This window comes from Carassius auratus, chromosome 8 (assembly GCF_003368295.1).
Source record: "Carassius auratus strain Wakin chromosome 8, ASM336829v1, whole genome shotgun sequence".
Lineage (NCBI taxonomy): Eukaryota > Metazoa > Chordata > Actinopteri > Cypriniformes > Cyprinidae > Carassius > Carassius auratus.
The window spans coordinates 8,059,913-8,087,624 of NC_039250.1; the positions used below are offsets into that span (position 1 = coordinate 8,059,913).

The 27,712-nt window shown below is 36.2% G+C and overlaps 3 protein-coding genes and 1 long non-coding RNA gene across 11 annotated transcripts in view; 2 read left to right on the forward strand and 2 right to left on the reverse strand.

Moving 5' to 3' along the window:
- Positions 1–11,201, forward strand: part of ntng2a (netrin g2a) — a 61,834-nt gene extending 50,633 nt beyond the window's left edge. The window contains exons 6-8 of the mRNA XM_026269484.1: positions 6,642–6,809; positions 8,870–9,004; positions 10,525–11,201. Of these exons, the coding sequence (XP_026125269.1) occupies positions 6,642–6,809; positions 8,870–9,004; positions 10,525–10,742 (521 nt within the window). The 3' untranslated portion in view covers positions 10,743–11,201. The remainder of the gene's footprint in view (positions 1–6,641; positions 6,810–8,869; positions 9,005–10,524) is intronic.
- A 2,123-nt stretch (positions 11,202–13,324) lies between these two features.
- endog (endonuclease G) lies at positions 13,325–16,183 on the forward strand. Its single transcript, XM_026269485.1, has 3 exons — positions 13,325–14,030; positions 15,308–15,417; positions 15,561–16,183. The coding sequence occupies exons 1-3, from the start codon at positions 13,485–13,487 to the stop codon at positions 15,835–15,837; spliced, it is 933 nt and encodes a 310-aa protein (XP_026125270.1). The 5' UTR covers positions 13,325–13,484; the 3' UTR covers positions 15,838–16,183.
- LOC113107175 (uncharacterized) lies at positions 13,979–15,725 on the reverse strand. Its single transcript, XR_003292621.1, has 3 exons — positions 15,634–15,725; positions 15,414–15,473; positions 13,979–14,065 (listed from the first exon to the last, which is right to left on the reverse strand). It is a non-coding gene; the product is annotated as an uncharacterized LOC113107175 (long non-coding RNA).
- A 1,679-nt stretch (positions 16,184–17,862) lies between the features above and the next one.
- dab2ipa (DAB2 interacting protein a) overlaps positions 17,863–27,712 on the reverse strand; it is an 89,005-nt gene continuing 79,155 nt past the window's right edge. For all 8 annotated transcript variants that reach the window (XM_026269487.1, XM_026269489.1, XM_026269495.1 and 5 more), the window contains 5 exons: positions 26,542–27,430; positions 25,230–25,382; positions 22,583–22,785; positions 22,264–22,351; positions 17,863–21,405 (listed from right to left, as the gene is read on the reverse strand). In XM_026269487.1, the coding sequence (XP_026125272.1) occupies positions 21,238–21,405; positions 22,264–22,351; positions 22,583–22,785; positions 25,230–25,382; positions 26,542–27,430 (1,501 nt within the window). In that variant the 3' untranslated portion in view covers positions 17,863–21,237. The remainder of the gene's footprint in view (positions 21,406–22,263; positions 22,352–22,582; positions 22,786–25,229; positions 25,383–26,541; positions 27,431–27,712) is intronic.

Below are 27,712 nucleotides of genomic sequence, written 5' to 3' on the forward strand. Positions count from 1 at the left end.
ATTTTACACTATACCGTAGGCCCAGGGTTTACTTCATGGCTAGGATGATTCAAATCTTGCACCAGGTTTGTAAATTGTTAATTGAAATTTAAAAAAAAAATAAAATCATCAAAATTTTACTTCAAGTAATATATAACATTTAAAAAGTACTAATGTAACTAAAATGTAGAAGTAAAATCAAGAAATAATATCTTTTGAAATATTGAAAATGAAATACACTATTGTTGTATTGTATTGCCGTACCATTATAGTGAATCAGGTACAAAAACAACACCGACAGCACGGGCAAGTATACAAGGCTAATAGCAAGTGAAATACTTACTTCTTAGTAAAATCCTTCCAGTTTCTTCTCTCTCTCATACCGCACAGGGGTCCTTGAGCAAAGTAGTGCATACGGGGAATCACGCTCCACTGTAATTCCACTCATGACTGATGGTGTAATGGTGATCTATATTCTGATCTGAGGTATAGCAGGGTGTGGAGATTAAATATGATTACTGCTGTGCTAAATCACTCATTAATATATATGGGCCAAGGTGCCAAGTAACATACCATGTGGCGGCTCCTTAAACTATCTTCTTGAATCAAGCAGTGAAGTCAGCAGGGCAGGTGGAGGCTTGCTGACTTCTAGTGTTTTGATGATGATGCTTGACAAGCTGTTACCCATTTAAAAAGGCTTTTAGCTGTAGAAAATAAATAAATACATGCCAGTGAAATCTTTCAGACTTTCAGGATTCAATTAATATAAAGCAAAAGTTTATTATCTGTAATAAGTAATTCTTACAAAGACTTTTTCCATTCAGAGGTTTCCATTCCTTGACACAATTTAATACCACCTAGAACACAATTACACAAGGCCAAGAAAATACATAAAAATACGCACGATTTTAAAAGCCAGAACATTCAGTAACTTAAAAAAATATATAATTTAGATAACTTTACAGCTCAAATAAGCATTTAATTAACAACCAATAGGAGTTTCATATTTAAAATTTTTTTTTTACATATTTTAAATATACATAACATTTAAATATAAATAACATTTTATTTAATTTAACTTAGTTTAAGTTCAAGATTTTTTTATAAATTATTTTTTGTGAAAATGTCAGTATCATTAATATATGTATTGCAATGAGTATTTGCTCATTTTCTGCATTTACAAACAGCGTGTTCCTCTTACAAAGCAGGTTGATTTTCCAATCGGATGTGCTAGATAGCAGGTGTTCAGTTTTGTCGACTGTGAAGAAGTTTTTTCGCTTTGTTTGTGTAATCAAAACAATATGCCACCACTTCACCTATCCCACCATTTCTGCCTCACCGGAGGTGTGTTTAGCGTTCTCTTTTCAAACCTAATGGCGCTGAAGCTGTAACTATGAAAATGGCAAGCCCAGCCTCAGGAGATAAATCATTAAATACTCTGTTATTGTGAAACACAATCACTTTTGAGAGCACATGGCGTGGCAGTAGAAGCTCAGCTGAAGGCCGGAGCTCAATTCTTTCAGATCTATTTTTGAATAGCGATTGAATGAACAGCTGCTAAATATTTCATAAGAGAAAAGAGACCAGGTCATGGTAAAGAAGACCAAAAAGGGGCAAATTTATTGAACTTACAGAGTGAGATAGATACATGAAACCATAACAGGAAAACACAGCTGTCCTTGAAAGGTTGGACAGGGGCACAAACGGGGGAAGTGATTCTATCAGATCTTGTGTATCTCGTTTCTGCTGAACTGGAAATGGCCAAAGGTTGAATCACTGCAATAACATCCATTATGTACAGTATGTAAGCCCAAAGGGCACCAATGGCATCCGTAGGCATCTATACTGCTTCTGACAGAACGGTTTAGATATCTGACTCTTTATGCTCTATACACAATTACAGTTTCCACAGCACCAGATGTGAAACCTGATGCGGCCACCGCAGCAACCGACACCATGACTGCAACAACTGGGTTTGTTACAAGCAATCCACTTTCTGTTCTTCCTGAGGTTACTGATTCATCCTCTGATCGCACTGCAACAACGCTTAATATGGACATCCAAGCAATATCTTCTGCAACCATGGCAACAACACCTTCTGCAGCCACGGCAACTTCTGAAACAACATCTTTAGCATCAGCTAGCACCATTCAACTGATGCAGTTTCACTGGTTTCTGTTGGATCCCTAGTGGAAGCGGCTGGAATGGTTACCTTAATTACAAGCACAGTCACGTCCTCAACTGATGCAGTGATGAAGACAGTTGATTCACTCTCTCCAGACTTTGATTTGATTGTCCCAGCATCTGATGTTCCTCTAACTCCCACATCTGATGGTGATGCACCTGCAATTGATGCTGTAACAGATGCTCCAGCAATAGTTACAGTTTCTCCTGAGATTGCTTCCAGTGCCCCGGCAACTTCAGACTCTTGAAGGTCCAGGTGATGCAGAGGCAACCAATGTGTGTGATGAAATTAAACCTGCTCCTGGTGATCCAGATGATGGTGCGGAAACAGTCACTGATGCTGCTCCTCAACCTAATACTGAGACTGACAGTAAACCTCCATCCGAAGTAGGAGAGAAGAGTGAAGTTCCTCTTGTTGAACCAATGGGGGAAAAACAGCAACAAACTTGGAGAAGAAAGATAAAAACGTCGAGGCCCCAAGTACCCTCAGCAAATCTGACACCTGAATTTTCTGACAAGTATAATCCCTGCTAAAGTGCAACTTACACAATGATACACTTTTAAAGGAGCTTCAGAGGTTCATTGTAGAGGTGCAATCTGTTGAAGTTTGTGTCTCACCACCCAAATTGCCTTCAGAATAGAGTCCTGCCTCTCTTAAAGGAATAGTAAATGAAAAATCTGTCATCATTTACTCACCCTTATGTCATTCCAAACCTGTATGACTTGCTTTCTTCTGTGGAACACAAAAGGTGTTGTTTGGCAAAATGACAGCCTCAGTCCCCATTCACTTTAATTATATGGGGAAAAAAATATATAAAACATTTTTATGGAATATTCTATACAAATAAAAGATTCCTTTTGATAAATTTTGCATTTTGAGGAAAGCAAGTCATATGGGATTAGAATGACAAAAGGATGAGTAAATGATGATATATTTGTCACTTTGAGTGAGCTATCCCTTTAAAGCAAAACTAATACTACTCTATTATTTGAATAAACAACACTGATTCTGACAGAAAAACTGATTAAACAAATTAAATACCCAACCTTGTTAGGACCTTTGGTGAGGTGGGGGGTCAAGTTTTAATTTGATTGCCTCGCAAGTACACCATGTTAATGAACAGACCTTTGTACATTCCATGAACAAATGTTTAAAACGATATTCTTAAATGATGAACCACTATGTTGGCATAAAACAAATCATGTATCAGATCTGAACAATCATTAAAATGAACTAAATAAGAATAAAACACTTTCAAACACTCGTGATCTCTCTGGTGTAAACAGTATCAGGTGACATTAAGAAGAAGAACGAGGCTGGGAAAACTGGAAAGAGCAGGGAAGCCAAAGAGGACAAGAAAGAGAAGGAAAAAAAGACAGAAAAAGATAATGAAAAGAATGACTATGAGAAGAAATGTATACAGCATTTGTCGTTGAGTGTGTTCACCGTGTGTAGCTACACTATAGAAATGACACAAACAAATACTGCACTCATCTGACACAACATTTAACTTTTTAAATGACTGCGGTCTGAAAATGCATTTCTGCTTGACTGCATTGAATCTTACAGTAATGCTGTGGATGAGATGGAGTATCTGTTAGTGAAGAACCAGCGTATTGAATTGATAAGATCCACAAGAAAGAAACTCAAAACCCTATAGTTTCCTCTAGTTTTAGGCTGTTTTGTTTACAACATCAGCTTTCCTAAAAATAACAGTGGCATCATTCCAGTGTATCTCGTTTCACATTTTAGGCCCTTACAGTGAATTTTTCCACATTGTTGAGTGATTTGTGCCACCAGTGCAGCTGTGTTAGCCAACCAAGAGAATAACGTTGCTTTTATTCTAAAGTTGTTGCGAGGATTTTGATCCCTGGGGGGCCAAAAACAGAGATGTCAAGAATAGCGTACATCAGATTTCAAGGTAAGGCAATGCTTTAAATCAAGATAGCAAAAAAAAAAAAAACGTTATTTTCAGAGTTTTAATGACATTTTATGTGAATGATGTATTTATATGCATTAGTGCTCCTGTAGGCAATGCTTATCACAGGACAATTGGGTTTTGATTTCTGTTTTTCTGAATATGGACAGACACTAATATGGAAACTGTGGAAAAATTGCTTCCTAAATGTTATTCATTTCCTCTCTTCCGTGTCGCCCTTTCTTGTTTCTCTTTTCTTTGTGCTCGCATGTTTTGGTTTTTGCTTTATCTTATAAGGTAAGCCGCTCATGATGTATTGTGTTTGCTAGAAAACAGAAGGATCTCCCCCAGGCTGTATAATCAAAAGCGTCCTCTTCTAGAAAGTAGCTACTTTGCATTTTCACTCGTCGAGTGTTAGACAGCTGTCTGCTGAAGATGCAAGATCGTTTGTGAAACATCGCTCCATCCCTTCACCGATCTGGGGAGTAATTGAGCATTTATATTTAATTAGCTGCTCTTGCCCCCCATCCCACTGCTTAGCTGACTGTGACACAGCAGGACCCCACGTCGCCAGCAGCTTTAAAACATCATATCAATTATTCAAAGCCCCAAGTGTCCAAACAGCAAAGAATCGAAAAGATCAGCTTCTCAAACACAGCTCATTACCACTGTTTATCAGTGTTATATTAATGTCCATTTAAACTATGTTAATTAAGGCCTACAGGTGTGTTTATTCACTCATACTTATGACTTCTACTGTTTAGTCAGTCTGTTTGGAGATGTCTAAGATATTCTGTTGTGTAAAAGTATCCCAAAAATCTTACAAATGTAATCTTCTGAGAAAAATTGAAGCGCTACAAAAACTCACTTCATTTCTGAAAATTCAGCCATATATACCAACAAGCCAACTGGAATAATTGTCTGGTGTGTGCAGGCCAGATTAGAAGACTTTGTCCGCAAAATTCTATCTACAGATGAAACATACAATATAAAATCTGTTTAATGCATAAATAAAACAATGTATAACAGTAATAGGAAACAAAGTACAGTTAGGTTCTAGTTAAACTATAAGTAATAGACCTATTAGAACTATTACTGCTTAATTTACTTATGTGTCTTTAATTAAAAATGAATTACAATAAAATGATTTAGAATAAACAAATAATGGTAGGACTTTGTTCTACAGCCCTGTTCCGCATGCACATATTATGTACTCATTAAAGCAGTTACAATAACGGGAGATAGTAACTCAGAACCTACCCCTAAATCTAACCTCGATTAAGTGGATTCTTGGGTAAGCACACTGTAAGAACATGTAAAATAAAGTGTAATCCAAATAATTCTAGTTTTATAGCAAATAGCAGTGCATAAATAAAAATGTAAAATAGGATAGCATAGGGAAAGCAATCATAAGCTTGGTGGTTTACTGTTGCTAACTTGGACAAGCTTTACATACATCCTATAGGAATGAACTGGAGATTTCCATGATCAGTGTCATTTTCATTAAAGAGTGCTCATAAAGTGGTAAAATAATTGGATATTATTTCTATGTGGGCTGGAATGAATCATGACACTGCAAAACATTTTTTTTTCTCCCCAAGAAATTGTTACAGTGCTAAAGCGATACAGTAAAACAATGAAAAACTGCAAAGAGTATAAATCAAAATAGAGCAAAATGCCTGTTAAAGTCAAATAAAAATACATAGAGAAAAGCCTTTTTTTTGTGTGATTACAAGTGATAACATTGGTGTTTCTAGAGTTTGTACGATATACTATAAAACTGTCAACATTTTGACAACTTACTTTTTTATCAAGACTGCAGAACGATTAGTTAATCGATTAGACTAGATTAATCGATTCAAAATAAAAGTTTGTTTACATTCTGTGTGTGTGTACTGTGTATATTTATTATGTATATATAAATGCACATATACATATATATTTAAAAATATAAATGTGTATGTATTGAATGTATTTGTATATAATTTATATTACATATAAATCTAACATATTTTTATTAATATATACATGTATGCATGTGTATTTACATAATAAATATACACAGTACACACAAACTTAATCGTAATAATAAACTTTTACTTTATGTAAACATCAACTTTTATTTTGAATTGATTATGATGCGACTAATCGTTTTGCAGCCCTAATTTGAAGAAAATGTGTCACAGCATGTTTATTTTTGAATAAAAGGCGACAGCCTGTTCTTCTGTTTAAAATAGTGAAAAAATAATTCCAATACCAAAAATTCTCAATAAATTTACATTGTATTAAAGCAATGAGTGGACAGCCACAGTTCGGGCTGGACTGGAAATCAACTGGCTAATATGGTCTGTAATCTAATTCACATAATTTTTTTAGGTAATGTTAATTGCTTGCGAGCTTTTCAGGCTGGCTCAATAGTCTTAGCCTAGTTTATAGTCTTCTTAGCGTCTACATGTCATGCCCATGTCCTCTCATCCATGGGTTTCCTGTGTCTTTACCCCTTCCTGTCGCTCATTCCCTGTTCCACAGACTAACACCTATCTACTCTTTCTCCATCAGACTGCGAGTGCAACGGTCACTCAAATCGCTGCAGTTACATTGATTTCATCAACATTGTGACTTGTGTGAGCTGCAAACACAACACTAGAGGGCAGAACTGTCAGCACTGCCGCCTCGGATACTTCCGGAATGCTTCCGCAGAGCTGGACGATGAGAATGTTTGCATAGGTCAGTCAGATATCACTCCACGCCAATCCGTTCCACTGTTCCCCTGACCATGCCGCTCAGAAATTGTCCTTTCTGGCCAAATGATATGTATGAAATTGGAAAGGTCGAGAAATCTTTCCTCATTTGCATACGGTCCAACATTTGGTCTGCCACCACCTTGCCATACATGTGACAATTTCTGACATACTGAAGTCCAACAGAAGTATGGATTTAAATATACTAATATCAAGCATCATTCATTTTAGAGACTCGCCTTCTTTTACTTTAGATCTGGGAAACTGAACAACTTGCGTTTTTAACTGTCCATCTTAAAACTACCAGTATCTGTATTAATATGAGAGTAGCACAAAAGAAAAAAAAAAGTGTGATTTTGTACTCTTTTGTGCATGATCTTAAACTCAACATGAAATGCCACATACAACCCATTTTACTTCCTTAATGTAATACTTTATAGTAATACCGGGTATTTCACAAGAAAAAAAACAAACAAACATAAAAGCACAATAGGATGGCAATTGATTTTATCTGTAAGAATTGACTGAATTTTAAAAAGTGGACAGTACATGGTAAAAATTAATAGAGAGATGTGAGGCGTTTTGACATTTTGATAAAAGATTATAAAGACAAAATATTTTTTTGGGGAAAACAATGAATCATAAGACAAGGAATGTGTATTAAAAAGTAAATAAAATTGACTTTAAAAGGAAAAATACAATCAGAAGGCATAAGATTAATATAATTTTTTTTTTTTTTTTTTGATGAAACTGCTACAAGAGCTGTTCAAGCAATCTGTCACAACACTTTGTTAATGATACAGTGACCTCTGCTGGAAAAATACACACACATAAATCACTACGCTTTGACTGACAGCTGCCCAGATGGACAAATTATGCCCTTGTGAATGCATAGAGCAAACCCTGCTTACATGACTAATGAACAACACTGATCACATAAAACTCACAAACACAGAAGTTAATTTTCTTGCTAACACGTGAATATATGCCTGTTGCCTTCAGGCTATGCTATATTGCCTTTAGGCAAAATGCTGTAACATTAGAAAAATTGTACATAATTTCTTAATGTATTTTTCTATAAACATTCATTTTCCTGGAGGTCCATTAATACTGCTATTTATGACTATTTACCAAACATTTTTGTGACTTCTGTATACAGTTTTTCTTAAGCAAAATGCTATGTGCACTGTTCTGCTCAATTACTTAAAGGAATAGTCACCCAAAAATGAACATTTGCAAAAAAAAAAGTACTTACCCTCAGGCCAAACAGGATGTAGATGAATTTGTTTATTCACTGGAACAAATTTGATAAACATAGCATGACACCTCTTGATAACTAATAGGCCATCTGCCGTGAATGGGTGCCGTCAAATGAGAGTCCAAACAGCTGATAAAAACAACACAATAATCCACAAGTGATTGATACAACAAATCCATCAATCATTAAGGCATTTTAACTTCAAAATGTTGCTTCCAGCTCAAATAAAAACCCTCTTTTAATTTAATATTATTGCTGTCTCCAGTCATCTTGTCTGGATCAGGTGAGAAATATGCACAGATCAACCATAGTTTACAAGAAAAAACTGTCCAAAAGATGTCTCAAGAATGTGCTGGATGATGTTGATGTGAGAGGACAACAGGGAATTAACTTTTTTGTACTGGTGGAGCATTGGTAACTGGTAAGCAAGTGATGTAATGCTGAATTTCTCCAAATCTGTTCACACAAAAAAGTACACTTCAAGCTAATTTTCATTTTTGAGTGCACAATTTCTTTAAGAGCTGCAGGTTTGCTGTCGAGTCCAGCACAGTTTTACTGCCCAATTAGGAACATAGTTAAAAATTGTTTCTAACTTTATCCTTCAATATGCTAAGCAGTATTTGGTATTGGTAAGATTAGCTATTTTCGAGTTTTACGCTCTGAAAGTTATATTGTTTTCATAGTTCAATGAAATCTATCATAAAATAAAGAGAAGATAGCCACCTTCTCAAGGTTTATGCACAAATAACCTACAATTGCTTTATAATGTATACATTTTCTATACACAGAGTGTAACTGTAATCAGCTGGGCTCCTTTCACGCCCGGTGCAATGACACAGGCTTCTGTCAGTGTCGAGAGGGCACCACGGGCCAGAAGTGTGAGGACTGCCTGCCTGGATATACCTGGAAGCAAGGCTGCGTGCGTAAGTCACACTTCCTCCACAAAGGCATTAAACACAGGCTTAGTCATTAAAGACACATTCTGTGATGGATGATACCACTTCGTACAACAAATAAAGTGCTGTGAATGAACAACATATGGCTGTCATTTTACTCAAACATATGAGCAACATTGTTGTTACTCACAGAGGTCTTTGCTGTTGTAGAACCAATAACAACCTGCTGTTTGCAGCAGTTGTGCATTATAGATAGATACTGTACTTGTGGGTGGGGTGATACAGTGGCTAAAGCAGTGAGGCTGCTGGTTCAAACCTTGCAAAGAATTGGGTGTATAATGAAACACTGTCAGCCAAGGACTAGGAAACAGCCCAAAACCTACACAAGTTATCACAACTCACCACAAGTGAAATTCCTGTTTACAAATATATACTTGATTGTGACAGCTCCCAGTTCACCAGGCACTCAGGAAAACTGTTTTTTTGATTAACACTAATGCCAAGTCTCCAAAAGACTGATGGAGGTCTGTAGATTTCCATCATTATTGCTGGATCACAAGTTATAATCATTCACAGATCCTGGGTCATCATTATCGTCTCTGCTCTAATAAGGTCTGGTTTTCATGCAGGCATTGCATAAACCTTAAAATAATAAATGACCAGGTTTTTTGACTGCTTTTTAAACTCCAACTCAATTTACTGTGAGGTGCAGTTTCATTAATTAATTTCTAATTATAAAAAATTATAATTAAATATTTAATGTGATTCTATAGACTGATTATTATGATCTGTTATTTATTTCTAATATAAAATGTATATTTTTTATTGATACTTTTATTAAGCAATGGGTAACGCTTTATTTTAAGGTGTCCTTGTTACACGTTACATGTACTTTCTATTATAATAACAATAAATTATGCATAATTACATGCAAGTAACCCTTGGCCAAACCCTAATCCTAACCATACAGTAAGTACATGTAGTTAATATTAATATTAATATTATTCAGTACTTGAACTTATAATTACACTGTAACAAGGAAACTTAAAATAAAGTATAACTCAGCAATGCATTAAACTGATGTAAAAGATTTTCACATTACTACTACTACTACAAAAAATAAAATAAAAAATCTAAAGGATCATGTGACACCGAACAAATTATACTTAAAAGTTTTTTAAATTGTAATAATTTTTCTTTACTGTATTTTTGAACAGATAAATGCTTGATGAGCATAAAATACTTTTTTTTACAAATATTTTTTACATCTTTAAAACCTTTTTAAAAGTGGTGTAGACATATATTACTTTACAGACTGAAAAAAACATACGATACCCCTTGGTAACTTTCACTGAAAATGAATCCCTTCCAGTAAACTGTCGATGTGAACACCTTAAATCACTCGGAGTAAAAGATAACTGCTAAATGAACACCAACGTATAGGATGGAAAAAATAAACCTAACTTTAAGACAATCTTTTAAAACATGATCTATCTGCAGATCTGTAACATCATTAATGAGAATCTCCCCTCTGTTCTTCTTCCCAGCAAACGTGTGTGATGACGAGCTCCTCCTGTGTCAGAATGGAGGCTCCTGCATCCAGAACCAGAAGTGCGTGTGTCTGCCCAGCTTTAGGGGCGTTTTGTGTGAGCAGCCACGCTGCCAGGGCGAGAAAGGGTGCGACGGCGCATCGGCCTGCTACCTCAGCACACTGACGCTGCTGCTATGCCTTCTAGCCAACAGCCTGCTTAAAGTCAGCACCTAGAAACCCATCTTAGTTCTGATATCAATCCTAGTCTACGCAGGCCAAAGGGCTGAACCCTGTGGATGGAGAGAGAGTGGCCTGAACCTGTATGGACCCAGCCTCACGGTGCGGAAATCTTTTTTAGGAAATGCCGGCGGCTCCACTGAGGTCAAAACGCCTTCATGAGATGAGCAGTTAATTGCTCGTCTACTAGCATCACTGATCGCCTGAACTATAAACCAAAAACAGAACAAAAACAACTTAAGTTCAGTTTCAGCTCACTCGACACAAAACTCTACAGAAAGTGGAGAAATATATAGATGTGGTTTCATTTCCTTTGCATTTCTACTTTCTCTGTAGTTTCAGCGCTCACAGAGGTACAAGCACTGCACTTAGCCAGCTTGTTTTAACGAACAACAAACGGTCGATATCACGGAAGCCTACTTATGCCAAGTTATTCTTCTTCTCTTGAAGACTTGTTTTTACAATTCTTTCCATTGCTGCATTTTTTTTCTCGCATTTTATTGCCACTGAGGTTAGATGAATCTGATGGATAAGATGTTTAATCGCCATCCTGCTAGTATGAAGAATGAACGTCTCTAGCTTGTGTTTGAGATTGCGTTTATGGAATGTAGAAAGAGGTTTTAAAATGTCACACTGAACAAATATACATATATCGGTCTATCTGAAAGGAAATATGAAGTATTGTATATTATGATTATTATTATTTCAATATTTTTTGTAGAAATTGTTATTTTTGTTGAGTAAATGTTACCACTGTAAAGACATTGCAGCCTTTATTGCAGTGCATATGGTATTTACACCATGGTTAAACTATATTTGATGAGACATCATGAGCGCATCTCTAATATATTTGGAATATTTCTTCATTCATATAATTATATTTAAATAAAGCATAAACGGTTCATTACATGCACAGCTTTAGCTCAATGTAACCTGCACATCATCTTGTTACTGGCATGTATTCATCAGTGCAGATATGACCATTCAGGACTGCTTATTAATTAACACATGATAATAAGTACATTCCTAAAGCATAAAGTCCCACAAACCCCAAATAAATACTAGATAATTATGAAGCATAGAAAAGAATAAAATGCATTGTCAATCAACACAATTAGATTGGCCATTCAGATTAACAATTCAAAATTCAGCACACTGTATATCATGCAATCAGGAAATTTTTCAAATAATTTTATTTTCCTTGCGCGAGACTCAAAGAAATGCCAAAATCTTGAGTGGCTCATGGGCTTTTTGATGCATTTCATATTTACAGATGCTTTACATTCATGATGAGCCAGGGTAAACAAAATACTATCAATAAATATTATAAATGAATAAAACCTGACAATCAGAAAGCACAAAGAGACGTGAGTGAATTGTCTTTCTTTAGACTCTGTCCTTCTATATTCATATGAAAGCTTTACAAATAGTACCTTCTGCAGCATTACACCAACACAACAGTCACAGCAGCTAATAAGAGTAATTAATATCAGGGCATTTTTATTCTTTAGAAAGTTTCACAAGGTGAATCAGCTGTATATATGTCTACAGACCCAGAATCAAATGTGCTGAGCCGTTTGCATCGCTCCAACCACCTGCACTGAAATAAATAAATATACCTTTAATAACACAACTTGAGTCAGCAGCTAATGCCAGGTGGAGACTTTTGCTTTCTGGAAACAAATAAATTAGCTCTATCCAAGCATGAGTTAAATACAAACTATTCACAGAAATAGATTGCATGGTATATAACAAACAATGTATTATGTAATTAGCATTTTTTTTTTTCACATGTAGTGTGCTCATTTATGTTTAAGCTCCATAACTTTGTAATTTATGAAAGCATTTTAATACCTACTTTCAGAAAACCAACATGATGGAAATAATTAGCTAAAGTTAACCATTGCCTGGTGAGGGATTGAAAGTTTGCTTACACAAAGCATAAAGCATAATTTGTAGTGTTAATATTTCTAGATTACTATCAATCGGCATGGAATGTTTTTAAGTCATAATAGCTAAAAGGGGATTGGTTTTCAATTAAAACCCAGAACAGAATTAGCATTTGAGTCATAGGTTCCCAATTTTTTTCTTATGCGAAATAATATGTCATATAATAAAACAGAAGATAAAAGGTAACAGCTCAAAACATTAAAAGCTCAAACTTCTACATTTGAATAAACTACAACAGTACATCAAAAATACTAGAATAACACATAACAATAACAGGATTGAAAGTGATTTTGAGGACACAGGAAAACACATTTAAAAATGTAACAGTGAATTAATGTAAACTATTTCTGAAACAAACATATGCAATAGAGGAAAATCAAAAAAAGATATATATTTTCATTTTAATTTTCGTGTTAATTGGTAGGGTCTACACCAGTTCAAACCAAAGTTTAAAATTACTAAACATTATAAAATTTTATTGTGACAGTGATAAAAAAAAAGAACTAATAATTAAACAAAATATTATCCACTATTTCGAAGTGTTTGCGACATGAAAACGTACTGCATAGTAGGAATGACCCTGTAACTTTAATTCTGAAACGGTGCTCTGCCTTTTTAAGAAAAAAAAGCATGATGTCATAAACATGCGACTAAATGACCTGCGCGCTTCTTTTACTGTCTATGGTTTTAGCCGGTGGGACTGACTCACATGGGTTATGTAAATCTAGTGGGCAAATAATTGCACTAGATTTATTTTATTTAATTGACTGTATTTATTAAGAGTGAATTATGCATCGTGTTTTCTGTTCGCGGTGGGTTTTATCCGGGCTGTCAGTGACAGCTGGCATAGGCATCGGTGCCACCTTGACAGCAACCGGCGATCGCCTTAACAAAAACCGGGATACGAGTCACAGAGGCGGACTGCTGGACCGAATCCCGGTCATCCCGGTCCCGAGCGTCGACGCAGCGTCAGAGATTAGTCCGTACCAGCCGGGACAGGTGGCTGGAAGCAGATCCACAGCTGTGATGAAGTACGGCTTCCCTTCGCTGTCCAACATCAAGAGCAGAGAGTCTTACGTGACCTCATACGACCCCAGAAACAGGACTGCAGCCTGGGTCATCGAGCAGCTCAACGCCGAGACAGTAACCGGGACTTCGGACAGGAAGTTCTGCGATTTCAAAGAGGACGACTCGGTTCATGTTTACCACAGATCGAGCAATGCGGATTACAAGGGCAGTGGGTTTGACAGGGGTCACCTGGCCGCAGCAGCCAACCACAAATGGAGTCAGAAAGCCATGGATGACACCTTCTACCTGAGCAATGTGTCACCACAGGTGAGTCACGCACTGTATAACAGCTGCTCAAGCCTCTGCAAACAGCACTTACAAAAGTACATTTCAAATGAAATTTTATCCTTGGATAATATTAATAATCTATTTTTAAAATGCCACATATAAACGGTATATATCTATTTAATTAAGAGAAAAGTTGTGTGTGTGTATATATATATATATATATATATATATATATATATATATATATATATATATATATTCTTTTTTTTTTTTTTTTTAGTTTGCCAAGAATTCTAAAAATCCTTTCTTTGTATTGGTCTTAAGTAATAGTCTAATTTTCTGAGATACGGAATTTGGGATTTTCCTTAGTTGTCAGTTATAATCATCAGAATTAAAAAAATAAACATTTGAAATATATCAGTCTGTGTGTAATGAATGAATATAATATACAAGTTTCACTTTTTGAATGGAACTAGTGAAATAAATCAACTTTTTGATTATATTTTAATTATATGACCAGAACCTATATATAGATTAATAATCAGTGTTCTTAAAGTTCTTAAAGACCTATTATAATGTATTTAAATTATTTTTTATTACAAATCATTTGTTTAGTATTAATAGTAAAACCATTATTGAATTAATATCAGTGTCAATGTCAATCAAAATGTCTATATATATCAGAAAATAAAAAATAGATATTAATAAACACGGTTTAAAATGCCAACGATAATAATGCATTTTATTTATTTTTAATATTTATTTATAATTTTTTTATTATCAAATAATGAATTGATATGTCTAATCATAATTAATAATATGATAATTGATATGTAAAAATTTATAGCCTGAATGCACTGCAAGTCGCTTTGGATAAAAGCGTCTGCTAAATGCATAAATTAAATTAAATTTAATCAATAAGGAAAAAAATAAACCAGAAAATTTGTTTAAAAAGTCACCTATGACAATTAATTTAACTTATTTTTGTCTATTTATTAATAATTGCTGCTTATTAATAATTCAACGTACTGAATTTATAAAATGTCTTATCAATTATGAGTTAAAAAAAAGAAATTGGTTTTGGTTATTAAAATTCTTCTTCATTCTGTGGTATTCAAATTCTTACTCATGAGTTGAAAAGGATGTCATTCATTCAATTTTTAATTCTTTGTGTTGGTAAGAACCAAAGAGTAGGGTAGATTGCCATGAGCACATTATTTTATACAGTCCATAAAACCACCAATCATTTAAAGAGTTTTTTTTTTTTTGTAAGGGTAAATTATGGCTGTTAATACTGCGGATATCTTTCCCAACAGAATCCTCATCTAAACCAGAATGCATGGAATAACTTGGAGAAATATTGTCGCTCTCTCACCAAGCATTACCAGAATGTCTTTGTGTGCACTGGACCACTGTACTTACCCCGGTAAAAGCCTCTCAATATGCTCTTGAGAAGCACTGATCGAGATATTTCAAAGTAGCCTGAAATCAAGATATCCGAAACTATTAAAATAAACTTATATTTTAATAAATTGATAGAATCTAATGTTCCCCTCCCTGCATCTACAGACAGGAACCTGATGGGAAAATATATGTGAAGTACCAGGTTTTGGGAAAGAACCATGTAGCCGTGCCAACTCACTTCTTTAAGGTTGTGATTCTTGAAAAGCCAAGAGGAGACGTGGAGCTGCGGTCCTATGTGATGCCCAATATGCCGGTCGATGAGAAGATTCCACTGGAACGCTTCCTGGTTCCCATCGAGAGCATCGAGAGAGCATCTGGACTGCTGTTCGTACCAAACATCATGAAGAGGACCAGCAGCCTGAAAGCCATCACTGCAGGCTAGTGAGGAGTTTATCCTGATTACTGAGGGGGAATGGAAAATACCTCAAAAAGTTTCATTATGACACTGACAAGCATTTATAAAGTTACCATGGAAATTATTTAATTTTCAATATATGTGGAAAAACAATATATGTGGAAAAACTACTGAGAGAGATCAGTCACTGGCACATGCTGACAGTGTCATGCTTTAGCCTATTGCTTAATAGGAGAGATTGTTGTATCATTACTGTTTTTAGATGTCAGCCAATATGATTTTTAACCATGCCAAAACTCTGTGTGAAATTAGATTTTTATTTCAACTGTGAAATGTCATTTGTACTACTGGAAATAAAACCAATCTAAAATCATATTTGTGTTTTTTATTCACATTTGATGATGATGATTCAGAAATGAATGGTATTTAGAAACAATATCTTGTTTTAATCCTCTAAAAAAAATAACCTAAATTCATGATTGTCACCACATTAAAAATGCACAAGCCCATAATTTACCACATTATTGAACTATATACCCAAGTATAAAATTTACATTTTGAGGATGAATTAAGTTGAAGGTAATGGGCAATTAGAAAAACAAGAAACACTGAATATGACTGCTGGTGAAGTACCAGCAAAGTTTTCGCCCAGCATTAAATATTAGTTTGTCTATATTTTTGCCACAGAAACTTATACACGGTTTGTGATAACCTACAAAATGTGTATATACTTAGTTAATTCTTGAGTGCTGGGATAAAACAGCCTACAAAGTAACTAACAATCATATCTGGTTCATTTTAAAGTGGAAACTGTCTTCGAAACTGAAGGCAGATTACTTTTTGAGTGACATGTTTTGTTTCGGGTCTCGAGCATCAGTGACAAACATTCGCTGGACATCGACATTCATCAAACATTAGTTTGTTGTAAACAAACCTTACATATAAAGTGACATTTGTGCCCTTAATTCAGTCCAAACTGCTCCATTCAAACTGTATGTGTTAGCTGTCTTTGGTGTGCAATCTAGTTGTAGTCAACGAAATTCGAAATTAAATTGAAATTTATAAACCGTCCATTCCTTCTTCGTCGACAGCGTTCAAACTGCAACCAACCTTGTCGACGTCATCGGATATTTGCATACTGCAATTCGATTGGTCTTATTTTCTTATTAACCTTCATGAATCGTGATTGGTCAATAATTTCTTGCATAATTACCTTTCTTTTTGTCCCTTTTACTGAGGCTGACTTGAAATCAGTAAGAGGCTGTTTTGTTTGCATATTATTTAATATTAAAAAGGTCGGACATTCCTGAATTCAAATGTATATGTACAACTGGTGAACAATTCTGTCAAAACAGTATATATCACGAATATTATTTTAATATTTCAGGTCTTTGTATTCATATATTTACATTTACATTTAGTCATTTTGTAGACGCTTTTATCCAAATCGACTTACTGTAAAGCGATTCTTTAAGATGCAAACACAGGAAGTGCTCCAAGTTACAGGCATTGTTCAGATAAGTACAAGTTACAAAGGGAAGGAATACATAAATGTATTTTATTTTTTTAAGATGAAATTAAAGCAAATATATATATTTATAATATATAATTATATATAATCGCATATGCTATTTTCCTACCTTCAAGCACTGCTATTTCTTTCCAGAAGATTCAAATCTACATTGTCAATATGATCCAGTTGTTTGGACCACCATCATAAATGCTATAAACTGGATCAATATCGTATTTCAATATACATCTGCCTTTAAAAAAAAAAAAAAATCAATTAAAAAAACTAGGTGCACACCCACTTGAAGAGCACTAGGTGGCACTATGGTCTCAAACAACATTTAATAGAGATCACTATGAGGAGGTCAAGGTTTTGGTTAGTTATAATTACACAAAAACATCTTTCTCCATTTATTTACATTTTAAAAGTAGCAGTGTATTTTTATAAAATATAAAAGGTTATGCTTTTTTATACATCACAAATATTTGATTTATTATACTACAGCTGATGTGTTAAGAAAGACGTAAGTGATGACACTCATGGACAAATACTTTGCTTTTATTCTGAATGGCACTCACTGAAGTGCACCCATCTTGACAATGGCATTCTACATGGATATATACATTCTGTCCATAGCATTTACTTAACTTTACACAGGTGAAACAATATATCTTTTTCTCAACAACAGTATTTTTCTTGGACTGTACAGTAAACTAACAAATAAAGTAAGAACCCTGAAATAGCTAAATAAAACTTTAATAATTCTAGAGGCAATTGTACATGAATTGCACAACATTTTCTTCAACACAAATGAATTCTAATATATTGGTATGTCTTCTGATCATGTATGTACATGTGGCAAAACCATCAGCGTAGCTCTGAAACACACATATAAAAGATGTAGAGGTAAAGCAGAAAACACTGTGGGGATTTTACATGGATTCTGATATATAATCATGCCAAACAGGAAAAAGTTTTCTTTAAATTAAGTGACACTAAACAGCAGCCCTTTGACTCACACAATGTGTAAAAAAAAAAAAAAAAATGTTTTAATGTGCCATACTGTACTATTGCCTTCAAAAGTGTATTTTTCAGGAAGTCCAGACATGTTTTATTTGCTTGTTTTCAATTTCTATGTATTAAAACAAGTTATTTCTGCAAAAGTTCACAGGCAAAATAGGTCATTTGTTTATTGTGAATAATGCAGTGATACATGAAGCCTAACTCACACAGAAGTCACTTTCAAACCAAGCAGCTTTCTGTAGGTCAGCGGTGGTGAATTCACGTCATCAACCTGTACCCGTTGCAAACTGCAATGTATCGCCCACACATGAAATTACAGATTACTTTTGTAATGATTTGATTTTGCCTGTGAAAACTTGCCTAACAGTGGTTAATGAGACCTCAGCTAAGTCTTAAAAGTAAATTATGTAATTTCTGCATCACCAGCCTAACCAACTGAAACTGCAAAAACAATGAATGTTTTCAGACAGGATTCTCTGACTCAATTGTTTGAATAAACGGACAGTTCTTCCTTCAACCTCACACCAGTGGTATTGTAACATCCCCCCAAAAATCTTCAACTTTAAAGAAATGTAAAAATCACCATGAAACCAAAATGGTCAGTTCTTCTTTTTTACGGAATATTGCAGTCTCTACTATAAATGATTCATTATTTTTATTATTATTTAATTCATGCATCCTCATGTGCTCCCCTTGCAATGACATCTCCTCTCTTCTCAGATGTAAACACAGCAATTAGCAAACAATTCCCCGTCAACAAAATCAAGTCCTGTCCTACATTTTTTCTCGTTCAAGAAGCCATTTCACCCGGATATACTAAATCACAATTCATAGTTTCAGTCATGTGATTGGCTCGAAGACCTGAAGGGCAAAACATCCAAGGTACTGCAGTGCACGCCTGTCAACTTTCCATACATTTCCAAACCACAAAGAGTTAGATCACCTCTTAAAAGAATAAATCAAAGATGTGGGGGGAAAAGGCCATTTGCCTCAATACTTCAATCACTAAAAAAATTGGGACATTCAAAAATGTTTGATGTGAAAAACACTTAAAGTTCCTTCATTTATTAAAAGAGTGATGTGAAAATATTTTAAAATGATGATACTGTTCATACTTTGTAAAGGCAAGCAGACGCCTTTTGCCATTTCTTTATAATGGATTTTACACAACTTTGCACATTGTGTTTATATTCTGGGTTCATCTGCCTGCTTGTACAATGTATGCTTCATTAATAAGGTGTATACTAAATTTGGCTTTAATAATATGGTAATATAGTGTCTTCCTATACTTAATACAAGCCTCATAACAATAACTTGTTATTGGTTATTGGTCAGTGGCGGAAAGGTGTGTTCCTGTAGGCTTCTGATGTCCGTCAAAACTAGGAAAGGGGAAAAGATGAGCTCAACTTCTGTTCAGTTCACACTCATTCAGACTTCAACAAGTACTCTTAATTTTGGGCTTGAAAAAAACAAAAAAAACAAATGTAGTTGAATAAATAAATTAACTAAACATAATTTAAAACATAAATTAATAAATCAATTAAAAAAATAGTTAAACAGAGCATAAATTCTCTTGAGCTTCTACGATAAAAATAAAGTAAAATAATAAAATAGAAAAAACAGAGAGAATACAAAAAAAAGATGTTTATACATGATGTTAAGTGGTTCGCCCTTGCAGTTTTTCCAAAATTATTGTCCCAAATAAACTGATGTGAATATTTATACATACAGAAACACTGACAGTCTTCAAACTCTTCTCCACGAACCTGATTTGAATAAAGTTCAGTGAAGCTAAAACAAGTTCGCCTGCTTGCAAAGGGTCTGTCAGCAGCAGGGTTGATGCAACTATTGCCGTGCTACTCGTTTGATGCAAACTGCATCTGAAGAGCAGAAAACATCACAACCTTTAAGTAAAAACCCAGCCACGTACCCTTCACACATCAACTCAAGTGCTGAATGCCATACGCTTTGTACTTGCTGCTCTGAATAGCCTTTATAACAAGTCCACAGAAGCAGGTTTTGGTTAAAGGGTCCATTCTAATGCTATTGAAAGTGCATAGAGTGGAAGAAAGACATCGTGGGGGGGACACACCGACTGTACTGCAGGTACGATGTTGGATACGGAGTCTAATACTGGCCAACAGCAAGCAGTACGAGGACGTTTCTATCCACGGCGTTGATAGCAGAGGGGCTAAAGTGTGTCGTGGTCTTTGCCCGGTCTAGAAGCAGCACCTGAATATACAATCGGAGCTTGTTTTGTTTTTCTTCTAAATAAAGTACAGCAGACCTCAGCACAGGAAATACACACTGTACGAAAAAAAGGAAATCTCTTTTCTCTGAAAAGCCCATAAAAAACTATATACATTAAAGAGGCGCATCGCCCCTGTACAGACTAAAATGTTAAGCACATACAAAAAAAGTATGCAACAAAATGCGATGCTTAAAAGTCCTCTCTTTAACCTTACAAAAAAAGCGAGCGGTTTGTGCTACTGCTGCCCTGGAGTGACACAAGCAAGAAAAATGATAAGAAAGGGATGTTTACGTCAAATGGAAAATAGTGTTTCAACAAATAATTACATTATTATCATGCCAAGTCCAATCAAAAGGTGCACAGTTCAAATCTAGAGATGATACAGAATCTGCTCACGGCTTACATCGGTGACAAGGGCTATGAATGAAGCATCATGGGACATCTGTGTGTGGCTAATAATCTAAAAGGATTCAAAAAGACACACTAGCCTTTATATTCTGAATGAAAAAACAACATTGTGCAACTCGTTCCCAATAGTTATTTTCGACCCAGTCCTAGGGACCCCGCCGTATTGTAAGACAGTTACCCATAGCCCTTGTCCATCACTAGACCCTCAGGCCTGTGTTGTGTGCTTGCGTCCACGCTAGCAGTTGCTGCTGTTCCGAAATTCGCCGTTTTCTGTGATCTGCAGCTTGGTAGGGTTGGTGGGAGAGATGCCGTTCCTCGTTTGCATGCTGTAACGATCCTTCAGCTGAGACAGGGCGCTCATTAGCCGGGCGTTTGCGGCGTCCAGGGAAGCGATTCTCTTCTCCTGTGGGGAGTGACCATTAATGGAGGTCAGATAGGAGAAGGTGATTAACAGTGCATGATATTTAATGTTTAATTAAAGTCTTTCTTCTCCGTAACGGACGCTCTCTAGTTTGAAACATCACGGACTCATTACGCCGTCTAAAAGCCATAAAAGGAATTCACAGAGTTTAAATTAAAATTCATGCGGCGATAGCAGTAATCTCTCCTTGTCTTTAGAAACTAAATTTATGATGCAAACAGTCTTTAATGATTTTGATGAGTGCTAAAGCGAGTCCACAGTGGGTGGTTTTTATGCTCATCAAACTGTTTACAGAGACACTGATTGTCCCCGGAGGACACAGGCGTTCATCATTAAACTTTCAGATACATTAACACCATTAAACCTCAAGAGACCAGCTCACAACATCATGCTGAAATCTAAACCAAACACAGGAGGGCGCTATGACCCTACTAATTTGATCAATTGAACGCAATCAATTGAATGCATCCTTGCTGAATAAAAAAGTATTAATTTCTTTCTTTTTCTTTTATTTTCTTAGCTTTAAATCATACTGATCTCAAACAGTATAAATGTTTGATAAAAAGTATTTTAAGTCTTTTTTGCAGGTCAGTTTTTGTTCAAATACCACTGCTGTGTGACCAAATAATTTGTCTCTCATTTGATATTAGCTCATTAAACCACATAATAATTATAAAAAAATTAGCTAAATGCTTTTTAAAGTAGTGTTCGATGGAGTATAGCATGTCTTTTTCACTTAAATTAAGATTCTAGATCCAAAAGCATGAGTCGAACGATATCAAACATTGCCTTGGCTTGAAAAATGTATGAACATAAACAATGATTCGATATTTAATTCACCTGGGCTTCAATGATTTTCTGTTTGGAGTCTACAATTGCCTGCATGTCTGTGTGATCTTTCTTCAGCTCCTCTTCAACTGACATCAACCTGAAAAATGAAATTGCCATAGTTATGCTACAGATGCAACTTAAGCAATTAACTGAACTAGAAAATAATACTTACAGTTCCATCAGAGGTTTTTGTAAGATGCATACATTTTCAAACCGTACATTTTGAATCCTTGTAAATTCTAATGGATCACCACTAATGGGGTTCAAATCTACAATGTTTCAGTTTCTAGATCAGATCTTTAATCACAAGACCACCCCAAATCGTCACCTGGTGATGATGCTCTTCATCTGGTGCTCTTTCTCATCCTGCTGCTTGCGTAATCGCTCCTCCGTGTCCTCAAGCCGGGCCTGGTACTCCAGGAGCATCTTCTGGGTTTGGTCATCCTGGCTCTTCATGTGAGATTCATACTCTTCTAGCTTCTTAGCAGAAATACGCAGCTTCTCCTGCAGGACAGCAATCTCCTGCTGATACTGAGGAGGAGAAAGAGAGGATGAAGAATGAAGGATTAGAGAGCAACAAAAGCTGTGTAAAGAGGGAGTTATCGGGTGTGTACGACTGTGGTGTGAAAGGCATATTACAGGAACAGAGCCATGCTAATCATCCCACATCTGTCTGCTAAGCCCAGGAAATCCAGCAAAGCTGTATGAAATATATCTAAACAGGTGCTACTGAATATTTCAAAGATTAACTTGTCATGTGTTCTGGGGCAATCTGGGGAGTATGCTGCTAACAACACCAAACTTGAAATCAATGTGTCTGCCACATGCATACATGTACATTATTTTACGTTATTTTCACTTAAATATCATGACTCTTGCAGGGTTTAGCATGGCAACGTACATGACAATGTTAATGTGTTTGGTCTTGGCGGAATAGGTCTGCTGCTAATGCTAATGCATCAGAGAAAGTACCGAAACTTGCTACTGCTAATACATCCACAACATGATGCTGTGAGCATGTAAGAAATACTGCTGCTGCACATATAACATATATGAAATAACCCCCAAATATAACATACATGAATAACCCCATAGCAAATCTATACAGGTGGAGCTGGGGAAGGTGGAGGATTTCTGAAGTGTACTGCTACTGCTACAGCAATCAATAGACTAGCACATTGGCTACCGATACAGGAGAGAACCAATCAGCTGTGCCATGTGATAATGATGTCATTATGTCAGATTGAGTTAGCCCTATCGTACTGCACCATCTAGAGTTTCATGACAGAACTTTGTATTTATAAGGCTTGTCTTTTGTTGAATTGACAGTAGATCAATAAAGACAGCATATCTTAACATTAAGTAAATTGATCTTGTATTTGGGATGTTTACATATTTTATAAAAAAAAAAAATAAGAAATACTGATTTTGAAAATTCTTTTTTTTTGCTGTGTTGTTGCTTCAGGCAATTCAGAAACTAAGAAAGTGTAGCACGAAATGTTTTATGCAGTCGTTCAGAGAAGAAAGTTTTTGAGAACTCACTCTTGATAGTCTCCATCTTGAGATTCTGCTTGGTTAAGGGCTTACAGATACAGAAACCCACTGCTTTATAAATATGCAAAGGCTTTGAATAATAAGCCTAGTTTTCTGTGTTTTTTTTTCATCTTGTGATTTTGCATCTAGACTAAAACACTGTTGTGCAATAAGCTACATTCCCTGTAGAGGATTCAACCAATCTTCACAGTATCACTTACATTAACAGCTTCAAACAGCACGGATGCAGTGGGGTTCTGCTGAGGGAGAAGCTTGAGTATGTGGGTGTACACACTCGGTGCACTCCGACGGGCTCATTATTCATTAAAGAGCAGGGGAAAGAGACGGCAGACAAGCCTGAGCCAGACGTGTGCTCTCCACTACTGCAGTATAGTGATTTGAGCCTGTTCTCCTAAATTACAACACCACAGAGATCAAAAGTCCGCTTCATCTAAAGTCTGTTTCAATTGCGGTCTTGCTCTCCGAACGACATCTACCTGTCTGCAGTTTGACATCCACAGTCCTCGTATCAGTTTAGGACACAATGCAGTGACTAAGCAACTGGATCTGAGCCTAAAATATCCTCAGATCTTTGTCCTCGGAATAAAAACCTTGGACAGTTCTGTGTTTCTTGGAAAAGTGCGAAAAGTTTGCAAATTACACTGTTTAAAAGTTTGGGGTCAGATTTTTTAAATACGTTTTTGACAAGTCTCACTCTCATAAAGGTTGTACTTAGTTACTATATTTATAAATAATATTATTAATTATATATTTATTATTATTAAAATGTACAATAACTGTTGTCTATTTTAAAATATTTTAAAAAGTAATTTATTCCTAAATTTTCTAAATGTCTCCAGTCTTTAGTGTCATATGATCCTTCAGAAATCAATCTAATATGATAATTTAGTGCCTACTTAACATTTCTCATTACTATTAATGTTGAAAACTTATTTTTTTTTTTTTTGGAATCCGTGATAAATGTTTTTCAGGACTCTGATAAAAAAAAGTTTGCAACATTTATTTGAAATAGAAATCTTTTGTAACATTATAAACATATTCACTGTCACTTTTGATTGGTTATAGGTTTCTTTGCTGAATACTAGAACAGTACTCATTTAAAATGAACTGGGGAATTGCATTATGGCAAATGCTGAGCTACTGAATATTAATTAGGTTTACATGATGTCTTTCCAGGAAGGTTACCTAGCAGCATCAGCATGACGTTAATATTATTCATAAACATGTCCTAGGAGAAAGTCCATTATGTTCTACAGATAGTGAAACTAGCTAATATATTTTATAAGAAATCATCATTGTCTGCAAGCGCTTCCTGTCTCTGTGCACACGGGAGGCCAGTTTTGATCACGAAAACAGTAAGCCTGCTGTATTTCTGCATAAACTGCTGTTTTCCGTACCGTAGCATGAGGTCTCATTATTACCTTTTCAGTTGGTGTGAGATCCTCCTTGTTTGGAAAGTCCTCCCGGTGTTTCGAATCTGGGTCAATTCCCTCCTGCTCCAAATATTGCACATTCATATTCAGCAGCCACGCAGCAGTGCGGTCCAATGCATTGGGATTCACGGGAGATGGAGCCTAATAAAAGTTCATTCAAACACACACACACACACACACAAATAAATTATTGTATCATAATTAGCCATTCTAACATCTATATGACTCTTAGTTTTCACTAATGCACACAAACAAACAAGTGCCTTAAAACTTTTCAAGGTGACAACAACACTTGCACTTTGCTAGGAGAAACATTTGATCATTTGTTAATGAAGATTCATTCCGCAGACATCAAAGTAACAGTCTGGACAATAGGAGCAGTCATTTAATCACTAGCGCAGTCCAGCAATTAATTCTGCTTGTCTGCTCCGTTCCTTTCGCCTTTGACGGTGAGAGGGCTGCGCGTTCATCTCAACCTAAGAGCCTTGTTGATTGTAGCAATGCACCAAAAGACTCATTAACCCCTGAGACACCTGTGTGCCAATTTGTTTTAAGGATATCAGCCGAGTGCTAGCTAATTTAGTGGTATCTAAGTTAGCTATGGGAATGTAGCAACTCACAGACCTATTGAGACATAAAGGATGTGATCGGTTTTAAAATGCTTTCTCTTGAGAACATGGAACTTTGAAAAGTATCTTATTCTTGATTGTAGCAAATTAATTACAATAATTAGATTTATAACATTTCTGTTCTGAAAAAAAAAATGTGAATGGCGCCTGCCTTGCAAAACCTGCCTCCTGCATGCCATGTGCAGGTTTCCGTAATGGCAAACAAAATTACAACAAAAATGAACTGTAGACAAAAAAAAAAAAAAAGTTCTTAAAACTTAAAACTATGAATAAAATAATTGCAATCAAATATTATTAATTAATATTAATTATTAAATAATCAAGTTATTCTAAAAAAATAGTAGCAAAATAGTATCTCAATGATGCTAAAATACACTGGTCCCATTATAGCCACTAGTTTTGGATCTAAATTTTTGACAAAATTTAATTTAATTTAAATTAATTTGAAACAAATAATAATATTTTTAAAAACTTTTTAAAAGACACATGGATATATTAGAACTGTAAGAAGTAAAATAAATGCATAAAATAAAATAATAAAATCTGCGTTAAAATCAGACCAAAACTGACTAATATTAATGTATATGAGATGATGTATGTTTAGTAAAATTTAAAGGGTGTTTTCATCAAAAGACAAAAGAAAAAAAAAACGTGTGTAAAAATGAACTCACTTGTTTGTGTAGGGTGCGCTGCTTGGATTCTGGACTGTCCCCTTTGGAGGACGACGACTGCTGCCTCAGTCTGGTGCTGCTGCTCGGCCAATCAGGAGATGATGACATCATACTTCCACTGGAGGGGCGGGGGTACGGTGTGGTGTTGAGCATGTTGGGTGGAGTGCGGCCCCTTGTGACGGCTGGAGGAGGCTGGTCTATCCGGCGCTGCGGCCCCGCACTGTTCTGGCGTGGTACGTTGGCTTGGTGTTGGGGCTCCGTGAGGGACAGCTGTCTGCGGGTGAACTCTCCAGAACACCGAATGAACTCGTCCCCGCTGCTGCCTCCTCCGCCGCTGGCCCCCGTGCTGGACTGGCTCAGGAATGGGTGCTTTGACCCCGCGGTAGCTGCTTCCTCTGCGTTACTCTGGGAGCTGATGGAGCTCTGGCATTCAGATCCCGAATCAGCCACCGCACGGGGCAATCCGGCGGCCATCTGGTACACAGGGTTCTGGAACGAGAGCGGGGCGAGCAGCTGGGACCTCCCCGGGGCAGTGTCTGTGCTCGGTGTGGTGGGGGTCTGACCTGCCCTCCTCAGGGTCGGACCGCTGGGCGTGTTGCCCTTAGCGGTGCGGGTGGTCCACACTCCTGTGCCCTGGCCCACAGAGGTCTGGCTGTCATTGATGGGGTCGCTGAAGGAGGTGTTGGGAGCGCTCTCGAGAGAACGACTGTCCTGCAGGTCCACCATTGACAAGCTCTTGCTGCCGTTGGGGATCTGAACATCTGGCTCGTTGGCCTCCGAGTAACTGGAGCTGCGGGCAGGCGATGGCTGGATCACAGAATTCTTTGTTACGAAAAACAGATCCTTGTTTTCAGGGGTTGGTGAGGGCAGCCGAGTGAAATCCACCAACCTGTCCAAGTGGCAATAGGACAACATGAAAATCAGAGCTGTCCTTTAATTCAAATCAAACTCATTGTTAGCAAATCCAGCTCATTTGCATGTGTGTGTGCTGACGTGACTGATCACAGTCCAAACACTGCACTTTGACAAAACATGCAAACTAAATCTCATGACAGAAAAAAGATGCAATAAAATATGCCTTTAAACCACCCTGAAGAAAAGGATTAGGAGAAGAACAATGTCTTGCTTTGGTGCTCTTTAGTCAAAACAAATCTGTTTCTAATGGAGAAAC